This window comes from Hippoglossus hippoglossus, chromosome 21, assembly GCF_009819705.1.
Source record: "Hippoglossus hippoglossus isolate fHipHip1 chromosome 21, fHipHip1.pri, whole genome shotgun sequence".
NCBI lineage: Eukaryota > Metazoa > Chordata > Actinopteri > Pleuronectiformes > Pleuronectidae > Hippoglossus > Hippoglossus hippoglossus.
This window is the reverse complement of record NC_047171.1, coordinates 11,520,116-11,532,341: the sequence shown is the minus strand read 5'-3', so window position 1 is coordinate 11,532,341 and position 12,226 is coordinate 11,520,116. Positions and strand designations below refer to the sequence as shown.

Sequence of the window (12,226 nt, the reverse complement as noted above, 5' to 3'; positions counted from 1 at the left end):
TGCACCATCGTGCTAATCACCTGACACACCTGATTTCCCCGTTCACTCTCTCCACTCATCGAAAGCAAACGTAGCGGCAGCTTGCGATCTGTTTGTTTTGAGTTGTCAAAAAGGAACCAAAGGCATGTATCATCATGGAATAAACGCTACTGCAAGATGTCACCGGCTGCACATGATATGATGAATTACAATCATATGTTAATCAGTCAGAGTTGCAGTAATGGGTTGTTTACACGGCGCTCCATCACAAACCGTCTTGGACTGTTTTCTCATATAGAGATACGGATTCTTGAACAGACGCGACTACAATGAGAATACTAATGAACAGATTCAACTTTTTATTTGTGGCTTTTCTCCTCTTTATTTTGTTTATTTTTGACTTAAGATGCATCCAAGGAAAGTACGAAATGAAACGTGTCTTCAGTGAAAAATTAACTGGGATTTTTCAAGCGATTATAATGACTTTGTTTAAGTCTGCCTGCATGTTATTGTTGTTGTTACACAATCTACGTACTGCTGAGACGTTTCATCATTACTCACTGTATTTGTCTCAGACATGGATGCAAAATCATATGTGTGTGCGAGTGTGAGTGTGAGTGTGTGTGTGTGAAGGTTGGCCACAGAGCAAACAGCAGTAGGTCCAGCAACAAGGTCAATACCTGCGTAAGTACCTTTTTATTTCCCCAGCCACCCACAGTGTTGAATCCTGCAGTTTGTCCAGCAAACTAACTAATGACTGGAACAGCTCTCCTGCTTCGCTATTGTTTTCCTTTTTCATCGGTGGGTGAACGTGGAGGATCTGGAAGGTATTTAAAGTAATTAGCAATCATATGAGAATACATAGATGAGCTATATCCTATATATCCATAGGGGGGTTTGGATAAGAAAATCAATACATAGGTTTAAAGAGATTTAAAAAGCTGTGACGGTTCACTTTGGCAGGCCTGGTGTTTTTCAGAAAATGTATAAAATTGAATGATTTAGAGTTCAAAGAGCAACATTTATTTTGGGTGGGGAAAAATCACTACCTAGTTGTAAAACCATATATTAAAAATGCGACGCTACCAAATTAAGTATTTTACAAAAAATATCAATAAATAACTCGAAAGCGACCGACTTACTGAAATTCTTATTCAAAATTATTCATAACATTAAATTGAACAATTTTGTACATGCAAAATCATAATATAGACAAACTGGCATTCGATACAATGAGTGGTCTACTATTATGCCTTAAATCACACACACACACACGTCTTAAGATGTACACATCAGAATTGTGAGTGAGCCTTTTTGATAACAGTTTTCTTAGAATCGTTTCGGAGAACAACATAATATGATCATGACTTCACAACACTATTTATGAAGTGCGGGGCAATGAATGAACATTGAAATTAGGTTGTGTCATATCTGCTCCAGATCCAATGAAATCCCAGAGAGCAGGTAAGTGGGTGGATTCAGACTGCGCCACTGAAGAAACAACACACCAGCTGAGACCTTTGTTTTGCTGCTATCTTACCTGCATCTGGTCTCAATAGAACAACACATCCTCCCTCAGTTAGAACTCAAACATATATCGAATATTAAGCATAACGGAAAAAACACATGAAGTTTTTCAGTCTTAACTGACTTGGGGACTTTGAGGACTTGAGAAATCCAGCTCACTGAAACCAGCCATATCCGCAAAGGAGGATATTAAATAAGTGAAATTGCAAACAAGGTAATATTTTTAGAATATTACAAACGACAATATAACTAAAGTCATTATTACAGTATATGAAATATGCGACGGGAGGCGACTGTCTTTAAATAAATGAGAATCGAGAGTAAACAGAAACATGGCGCGCAGAGACACACTTATAAACTATGCTACAACTAAATTGCTTCCCCACTCCACATGGGCTCAATATGCGATTTAAAAGAGCCTGGTGGTGGCAATATTCCTCTGATATGGTGTTTAGTTTTAATAGGAACCGTCAGCTCAAATATGAGCTGACAAACACAGCAAGACAAACACAGCCTCTCTCCGGCAATGAAATATACACTATCAAATAGACCTGTACCTTTTTGAATCCGCTGTGTGGGTGAAACTAAAGCGCAGAACAAACAGCATTCTGATATGGCTTTGAGGGTGATAACGGCGTCTGACAGGGCGGAGAGAGCAGGCTTTGGGCTTGGTGCGAAAACACAAGCCGTGATTGACATGATTCCCTGGCCTTAGAGAAGTTTACCTTTTAATAATAGCTCAGAGAGACCCTCTCAACAACCTGGCCCAGACTTTCACCATCAGCGGGCACTGGCTGGGGAGGTGTATGTGTGTGTGTACTTATGAGTTTTGGGGTTGCGTGTGTGTGTGTGTGTGTGTGTGTGTGTGTGTGTGTGTGTGTGTGTGTGTGTGTGTGTGTGTGTGTGTGTGTGTGTGTGTGTGTGTGTGTGTGTTGATGCACACGCGTGTCTGTGCCCACTTGTAGCAGATTTCAATCAAGGATTTCAGTCATGCCCAAATAGCCCTTCTCTTTTGGGCCGAGTTGTTTGAAGAAAATGAGTGGATTCAGGATCAAGAGCCTTTCTGGAGGAATTTAAGTCTGTTTGAGGATTACGACTTCTTCATCCTGTACAAAGCCTGCTGAGAGAGCTATACGCTAGCCCCCTCGGTGGCCGGGCTTACCAATGCATTCCAGGCAGTGATATAGCATTGATAAAACCTCGGGAAGACATCACAGAAACAGATCCTCAAAATAAATAAGGAAGTTAAAAACTTTCCAGTTTCACTCCAGACATATTCTGCTATTGTGGTTCTAAAATTTTTAAGAAGTCGAATGTGTTTGCACTGAAAATCACGTAGGGCCCTTTACTCTTAAGATGAATTAATAGCAGGCCTGCATCCTGCCTTGGTGAAATCCTGCAAACATTTCTCTGTATTTCTGACTCATGCTTTTCTGTTCCTGCAAGCGCTCGTTTCCCTGAACCCAACAAACCTCTGTGCAAAAGCCACACCTCCGTCCATCCGACTTATGAATTACAATTAGCGCAGCGACATGGTCCCCTGCCAACTCCGATCAACATCTTCAGACTTCAACCGCACTTCCTGCAGCATCGACAACATGCCCGATCCGCTTCTGAGAGATGTCACCAACAGACCTAGCCGCCACAGAAAAAGCCGAAATGGCCACTCGACAGAATCTTCATTAGTCAAACGGCTGATGAGTGAACCGTGTCAGCGACGTGGCCAGCTCGGCGTGGATCATCTCCGAAGCTCAAATCTTTCACCATTTACCCTGTTTACAGCATAACCTCAGAGCAAAAACAAGAAATCAATAGAAAATGGGGACAAATCACTGTAAGTGCCAATATTTAAGACAGCTGAGATAAAGGGCTCGCGGCCCGTAATAGATTCTTTCCATTTACTTTAAGCTTATCGACCAGAGGTTTCATCAATTCCTGATAAGACCATTAGTTAGTTGTTGATAAAACTATTTAGTATCATTATAACTCTAAATAAAACAAATGGAGGCTGTTCACAGATGAGATAGATTTCCAGCAGTTATCCTCAGAAGAGCTCATCACGGAGATTTAAGCATGTAACGTGTTGGCTTATCCAGCTAAATCTACCCTGCAGATCCTGCTCTGTAATACACATGTAAGTGGATGTGTAAGCTTATTACGCACACACAAAAATAATCTGCATTCAGACTCCATATTACACACAACTCCCGCCATAATGGAACAGGAGCATTTAACCTTTTCTTAACTAATCTGAAATCTCAAGATTCATTCCTATCACCAATAACTTTATTGTTAAGCCCATGAAAGGATCATACAAATGACTAAATTCCTGGGAATAATCCAGGCTAAAGGGTTGTAAAGCAACGTGCTATTAAATCATTAAATTTGGCACTTTTAAAAAGATGCGGACACACTGATCTCAGCCACCTCCCAACAGCGTGGAGTCTACAGAATGCCAGCTTTGTTTAGAAGGTTACGGGACCTTGTTTGACCCGAGAGCGGTGCTACTCTTGGAAGTGTGGCACTGCTGTACTTCACACTTGTACCTTTAGTTCTTGATCGAGTGCACCCGTCCCTGTACAAAATGCAGCCAGACAGAGCAGAGCAGAGCTGGGTGAGGTGAGACGAGGCGAGGCGAGGTGAGACGATCATCTCGGGCAAACGAAGCCACGAAACGGGCAGGAAAGAGGAAGTAGCATCTCCTACAGACAGTCACAGCAGGGGACAGACTAACTATAGCCACATCAATGACTAACTCTCACAGCAAGGACACCTCCCTTCACTTTGAAAAGAAAATAAATTAAACAACAAAGGGGGACACTGACATTCACTGCCTTTCAGTTTATTGCACCAAATAACAGCTTGTTGTACGTCCAGCACCAGGATTACTGTCGAGTTCAGCGGCCAGCGAGACGCCGGTGAAATGAGGAAGTATTTTTTTTAGAGCTGAAGTTCCCTTTCCAGCAGGAGTGATGATCGCTATATGGATTCAGAGATGAAGCAGGAAAAGTTGCCTTATATCTACTGGCCCTAATGTGGTCATTCTAACACAGGAGGAGACACATCTTTGTAGTTCTTCATGCATTACACACACAATCAATAATGGAAAAATATACACTGCGAAAGGCCTTAGTCGCACTGCCTACGAGCGGCATTGATAAATGATTTTGTGCCAGTTATGACAGCAAGGTGCATGCAGTGAAGAGAGTGGAAGGCCTTTTTAATAGTGCAAGGAGAGAATTAAATCAAACCCAGGAGGGCCTCCACTGGAAAGGAGAGATGCTGCATCTCCCTGCTCTAAATCACAGCTCTACTTAGGCACGGCCCTCTCTTTCCCCATTTTTCTACATTATCAGAGGAAACCTGTCACTGCTGTCTATGGCAAAGTTTACAAATCATGATTTATCAGAGAGAGGATCTCTAAACACCTGTGAGAGGAAATAAGCGTCCTCTGCATTATTATTTATGGGCCAAAAAGTTTTTTCAGTCTACCTTTAAGTTAAGAAAGTATTTAAAACATTGGGCATTTACATATTTCTTTAAATGCAATTAGATTTTTATCCCGTGAAAAAACATGTGAAAAAGCCTTAAAATTGGATGTGTATTTATAATAAAATGCTGATTGCATACACAATATTTTTTTTCACTATGGCCTGTAATTCATGTGCAAACAATGAGCCTGTTTCAAGTCCTCAGTGTAAAACCTGTGTAAGACACAATTCCTTATTATCCCAGAGTGGGAAGAAGAAAAAAAGGGGGGCTTGAAAAAGGAGTGAAAAGTTTCCAAAGGTCAAAAATGAATCAAGCTCATTACCTGCATGTGGAGGATCCAGGTTGCTGCTAACTCATTTAGCAGATTTTTAACCTCTATTTTCTTCCCAAACGGCTGGAGGTTCCCAAAAGAGAGGACATCCATGGCTCCTCACTTACATCTGGATAAGCAAATCATTGTGCTGCTCTTTGGGCCTCCTGGAAACACAGAACACCACGGTTTTATCAAACAGAAAGAACAAACTGTGCACAGTCTCATATTTGTGGACAAACATCATTATACATACTGCTTAATTATTTTTAAACCTGAGACTTCCTATGCATCATCAACCCATTTTCAAACCACTTTGTGCAGTACAAACGGGCAAAGCCAAGCCGGCTGGGGAGAGAAAATCCTTCTTACTGGCCACCGAGGCCAGTAGCCACCACTTTATCCAGTAAGCACTGCAGGAGAAAGCCACAGAGCGAAAGCCATGTGAGGGGAAGAAGTGAACCCAGAATAACAGGCACTCAGGCCACTGTCTTGTGTTCGATCCTGACGCACAACTTTCTCCAAGCAGGAGCTTTTCATGGAGGAGACACCGGCAGAAGAAGACTGTCAGACACACACAGGCCTGAATAAACAGAGCTTTTTATGTATTGGAAATATATCAGACATTTACTACTGGAAATATCTTTAAATTACTTGTATGTCAATAAGGAGCAATGTACAAATGCACATGCTGAAATAGGTAGCTAAAATTAATATATTCTAAAATCTGGATCAGTGTGAATTGTTTCTTTCCTCAGGGAAAGAGATACAGGACAGAGTGAAGGGTGATTTCTCATGCATAAATAGCTGAGGAGCTAATTTGAGCTGATTTAGGTTGTTAGGTTTATGGCCTAAACATTCTGTTGTGTTTGACTGTACAATTTGGACCGTGCACAGAGAGGTAAAGAGAGCACTACGATTGGTGAAAGCCTACACATGACGACAGTAAAACTGGTCAATTAATCTGAAAAAACTGACATAATTAACACACTCAGTTATTTAATACCATTTTTATGCTTCTACAATAATCTTAATGTTTTTATTTGACCATTAAAATCTGTGCAAAATAAAAAAATAAATGTTAATATAGGAACATGCAATTTAACATTTAAGACATGAAAATATTTAATTTTATTCAAATTCAAAATAAAAAAATAAAAAAGTGCTAATCTTGAGTTGTATTTTCCACACAAGATGGAAGAAATAGAAATAAAACAAACAAAAAAAGACATTAATGCTCTAAGGGAAGTCCAGGCTGTAAATGTGCACAATATTCCACATTATATACATGTCATTTCAGAGTGCACTCCAAGTGACGCAGTGTCAAATCTGTGTGACAGATTTAGGTGAACGCTGGTGAAGGGAGCCCTGCGTGGGGAGAGCGGCTTAGGGCTGACTCAAGCAGCTAGTACAAGATCTCCAGCAGGCAGGAAGGAGCCCTGCTCACCGCCGAGCCGCTGCCCGGCCAGACCACCGACGCCGACAGCTGAGCAATAACCTGACACCATTGCCATCTTCTGACTGCATTCACACACGACTCTGTGTGTCAGCTTCTGGGGCCCAGACCAACTTACAGGGCATTGCATTGGCCAGAGAGATTGACAAGAACATAAAGCAAAGGCACAATTTCATATTGCTGATAGCACCAGAGTCAAGTGAACTTTATAAAAAGGGAAAAAAGAGGATCTGCAAATATGTAAAAAAAAAAAGGAAGAAGATATAAGTTATATGTTTGAACATGTACAATAATCTGGAGACCGATTGGGTTTATAAACTTGTGGCATATAGATCTAAAGGGATGTGAACAGGGAGTTTGTATGAGACATGTTTGTGAAGGGTTCACATTTAGAACAAATATTTTTCCTTTATTTTTAATGTAATGTCTCCCTCTTTTGGTTGATGCTGTAGATTGAGACAGGAATTTATAAAGTCAAAGCACTTTTGCATCAGAAGTCCATAACAGGGTGAATTTTATCATAGCAGACCTTTATTTCTTTTATATTTTTAACCATCTCTGAATTTTTGCAGCAGTCAGGATGGCCTGTGTTTATATATAATATTCTAAAACAGAATTTAGGATTTTGTGGTTGTAAACTTGTTTTTTTTATTTAAAATATAATTTATCATTTTTTAACATGTCTTTATTGTTTTGGGTTCTGTCATGTTTGGTAAACTAAAGTTATAAATATGATTTCACTGAGAGCTGGACGCTGCCAGGTTCATCCTGAAATCTGGGCGCTCTCTGACATCTAGTGGACAAACTGTAGACTGCTTCTAGAGGAGATCTTGCCCTGGCTCTGTAAACGTTTGCAAATCATCTTCTTCACTTTCATGGTCTTCACACCAAATATTGATTTCACCCTCTCCTCAGTCTGTAAGGCAGCTAAAATTTGGGCACTGTGTGTTACATGGGCTGGATCTCCCACTATGGCTCAGTGATGCATACAAAAACATATAAAAACGGACCATTTTCATATAAGGTGATGTGGATAAAATGTTCAAAAGAAATCATTATTTTTTTTTAAGTTTAAAGATTCACTTTTGCTCCTTCCTTGTATAAGCATTGTTTGACTTTTGATATGTTGCTATTGATGAAAATGATATATTTCATATTGTTTTAATACTATTGTTTTATGTTCTAATCCCATAAACCTGAGACTGAAGCAGAACTATTGTCTTGACAGTATATTGTGCTTTTCATCTGTCCACTGACAAAGTAATTTATTACAGTGCCAGAAAGTCCAACCTTTTTCAATCTGTACCGTAATATACTAAAGCCGAAGACATTGAACACAGCACCAGAAGTGAAATAGAGCCAGAATCAATAATTAAATCAATATAAGAACAGACTCAAGTATTGGAGGAGCACATTTAAAACTGTTAATTGTGAAATTAATGGAGGAGAAGCAGAAGTTGCTGAGTAGAATGAGGTTTATACAGTATGGAGCAATAACTGTTAATTACTGAGCCATTCAGGTTATAGGCTTAATAAATGGGGTTTTCGTAGCTTGTAGAAAAGTAGCTGAGAGAAGAGAGCAGAACTGACAAGTACAGTAAATAACAAAGTGTTTTAAAAAGCTCAAAGGCACAAAGCCAGAGCGGCTGAAGACAGTTGGTACATTTCTATCAGCTTGTAGACTGTGGAACCAAAGCATTTCTATTTATGATAATAGATAATAAAAAATAAACTTAATTTGTATAACAGCCTGGTATTATCAATATAAGACACACAAACAATGACCACAAGGGGGGGAAATCTCCACTTTAAGTAATTTATATAAAATATTTACCCTTAGCCTCCATTTTGAACACAGGTGGTCTGAACAGGTGAGTTACAGGCCTCCTCGGTTTGGGTCATGGCGACATCGATAAGAGAAAGATAACACTTAACCAACTGAACTAATACTTAACTGACTAACTAAGTAACTAACTAAGTAACGAAGTAACAAACGTTGCCTGGTAACGTTATTCCTTTGACACTTGTGCACGCGGTCACTTGTCAAACACAAACAAACTTAGAAAATCTCAGCGGGTCGTTTTCATCACTTACCGAAGTTTTGAATTCATCTCCAGGTCGCAGCGAGTTTTATCCACGTTTGATAAATGTTTAGAAGAAACACGATGACGTCATACTTTGCATGAAACTAAAGAAAACCTGTTGCTACATCTTCTCTGATACGCTGATGACCGGTGTTGTCCCTGACAGGCGGCCGGAAGTGACATACTTCCTTAATGCTCTTATAAAATGCGTCACTAAAATGTAAATTACATTATCGGGTTAATTGACTCAGAGATAAAGACGTAATATTATATCATACTGAATATGTATAATTGTTTTGTTTGTACAGGAGGAAAGAAAAAAATAAAGAAAAAAATATATATTATTCATATTTGTGATTTATTTGTTATTTATTTATTTGTATGTTTTGTTTTCTTTGTTTACTTGTGTGTCTGCTTTGGTTGGGTCATAAGGAGATTTTGTGTTAGTTTGCAACTTTATTTATCTCTATGTTTCTCGTTATTCATCCCTCACTTCTTCATACTTAATTAGTTTGCCAGTTATTTCACTGACACAAACAAATAAAACATTTGGGTTCAAACAATATGAAAGGCGTTCGTGTACAAAACAAAAGAGTAGTAGAAAGAAAGTTATTAAAGATATTAAAAGGTGATGTTGCAAGAAAAGTGTGTAACATAACAAAGGTTCTTTTATCCACAAAGAGTGAAGTTACTCACAGGGACTCCATTCACATATAAAGCATTTAACTCTCTCAGTGACAAACATTTCAACTTTTCACATCAGCTGACCCCTTAACTACTTTCACAAGTTCCACGTCATCATTGAACAGCTTTTAATACATTGCTCCTCATCTGTTGTGTTTAGACTTGATAAAGCATCTGTTGTTCAATTACTGTCACTTTGAACCCTGGTTTGGCCGAGGCCTTTCTGTGTGGAGTTTGTATGTTCTCTGCCTGTGTGGTTTCTCTCCTGACACTCCGACTCCCCCCCACAGTCCAAAGACATGGAGGTTAGGTTCATGTAACTGACCATAGGTGTGAAGAGTGTAAATGTCTGTCTCTGTACGTTGGCCCTGTGATGCTCTGCAGACGTGTCCAGGCTCCCTTGCAAGTCACATTGGATAAGTGGTGCAGTTTGATAATGGATGGACAAGTCAACTGACACATCAGCTGATTGACACGCTCCTCCCAGCTCTGAACTGTCAATTCCACTGCTGTCAACGTGCACTTCTACACTTTACGTATCCCCAGCACTTTTCGTTTATCAGAAATTTCATGTGTTTTCATTTCTTTAACTGATCATTCTTTCGCTTTTTTCTCTCCTTTCAACTGAGAGTTCAATGGTGTTCAGTACATGCACTTTAATTATTTTCAGCTTCTACATAACAACTTATACATCGGCTGATATTCTCTTTTGAACTAACACTTCAATTACTTATCTTACAAGTCTAATTGCTGTTTGTGCTGACAGAGCAACCCCACTTCATTTTAGCAACTTTGATTCATTCCTCTTCAAATGACAACTTCACTGCTTTCTAATTTATTCATTATTTGGTTCAAAACAACACCTCAGACAAGGAAAAAAAAGTTAATTTAAATTCAAATGTATAACACACATGCTGAAGGTACATTCTTTCCTGTTTTTAATTAACATTGTAAAACATCATCTAAACTTAGTTTTCATATCTCACTCAATAATTAACGACTTTCTGTTTCTGTGATATTTACATTGCAAATATTCAACAGAACATTTTTGTCATGTTGTCTCAATCGGCTGGACAGAACTAGTGAAGCTGACAATAACTAAGGTGGTGATAGACAAGTTTGTACAGTTAGTCTATGTAAACAAGAAAGAGTTGAATAAAGTCTGATCTCTTCTGTGTCTGCTTAACACAAATATTAGAACTGAATGAGAACTTGGAAACCATCAAGAACAGAAAAACTAGATACAGAAGGTTGCACTCCACAAGAGAGATGGAGAAACAATTATTTTCTGTTGAAGTAAAGGAGAAAAAGTAAAGGTCAGTGTGCCGTAGGGACACAATCACCATTACAGCTGGAAACAAGCACGTAAACTGACTGAGTTGTATGGACAATTGCTCCTGGATGAAGTTATTACTCTTTGGCAGAGTTTAGTTGCCTCAAAAGTAGCTTTAACAGGAGCACATTCTGACAGAGACAACATCAGGTATATACAGGTATATACGTCATGTGGTGAGTGGGTTAAGAGCCAAGAAGGTGAAACCCGTTCGTCTTTCAGTACTGTCACAGAGTGGGTCACTGATATAGCTATAGATAAAAAGTAAAGAGAAAAAAAGATAAGGAAAAAAACTATTTCCAGTTTTTCTCTCGGATTCACAATGAAACCACAGACATAACAAATATCACCCTACTAGTCCTTCTAGTGCTTGAGAGTTATTCTGGTTAGAATAAGACGAGGAGAGTTGAGGATAGTTTTGTCTCTGAAATGAAGAAAACCAATGAACTTACTAATTTTAAATGTTTTATTAAATATAAAAATAAAACGATCTATACAGCAAAAAACACAGCTACAAAGTGCTTTACATGGTGGAAAAACAATAATGTAGGTACATGTAGGTAACAAAAATGGCGAACCAGAATTTTTTTAACAAAGATATGTTTTACTAAATAATTTAAAGAATTCTTTTAAAAAGTCAATTTTATAAAGTGTATAAAGTTGATACAAGCTGTGGCTGGTGGAGCACCACACGTGGCAATCAGTCAAGTCTATTTTTGCCAAATCTGACCTGAGGCTAGCTCCACAGTAAAGGTCAAGAGGTCTTTCACAGCAAATCATTTGTTTTCACACAAAAATAATCCTTACCAGATGGTGGCAGTAGAGGAAAAGTATTTAAAAACCATCTACCTGAAGCTTGGTGTAACAGGCATCGCACAGCAGGACTGTTGGAAAGAAAGAAAACTGAACAAATTGAATATCTGATGGAACTGAAAGTCTGCTCACGTCAACCGTAACTCTAATTCTGCTCATAAAGAAAGACAGAAAATGAATGACTGCAACTGATTGTGCAGGGTCTTTACTGGCAACCTGCTCATCTTTATGCCAATGGGAGAGTGCTGTGAGTCACACCACTGAAAAAAGTCGTCAATAACTGCGTCGGGTCCACTTCATCTTCCTCTTGAGAGCAGTAGGAGAGAGAGTGAGATTTGAGGTTTGACTCCGGAGGACAGCAGGGAGCATCAGGGAACATCAGGGAACATCACACTGAGGTCACCAACTGAGTGTCTCCAGCTGAAACACCTCAAGCCCAGTGGGAGATGAAAACGAGCAGAGGAGACGCACAAAAGTTGCAGAAGATGATCTATCTATCTATCTATCTATCTATCTATCTATCTATCTATCTATCTATCTATCTTTCT

At 39.1% G+C, this 12,226-nt stretch overlaps 1 protein-coding gene across 5 annotated transcripts in view; it reads right to left on the bottom strand.

Moving 5' to 3' along the window:
- LOC117755203 (probable glycerol-3-phosphate dehydrogenase) overlaps positions 1-9,007 on the bottom strand; it is a 96,944-nt gene extending 87,937 nt beyond the window's left edge. For all 5 annotated transcript variants that reach the window (XR_004612554.1, XR_004612556.1, XR_004612555.1 and 2 more), the window contains exons 1-2: positions 8,859-9,007; positions 5,321-5,475 (exon numbers count right to left, since the gene is read on the bottom strand). Coding sequence is in view for 1 of the 5 variants with exons in the window: in XM_034574786.1 (XP_034430677.1) it covers positions 5,321-5,422 (102 nt within the window). In the remaining 4 variants the exon portion in view is untranslated. The remainder of the gene's footprint in view (positions 1-5,320; positions 5,476-8,858) is intronic.
- Positions 9,008-12,226: the final 3,219 nt, after the last annotated feature.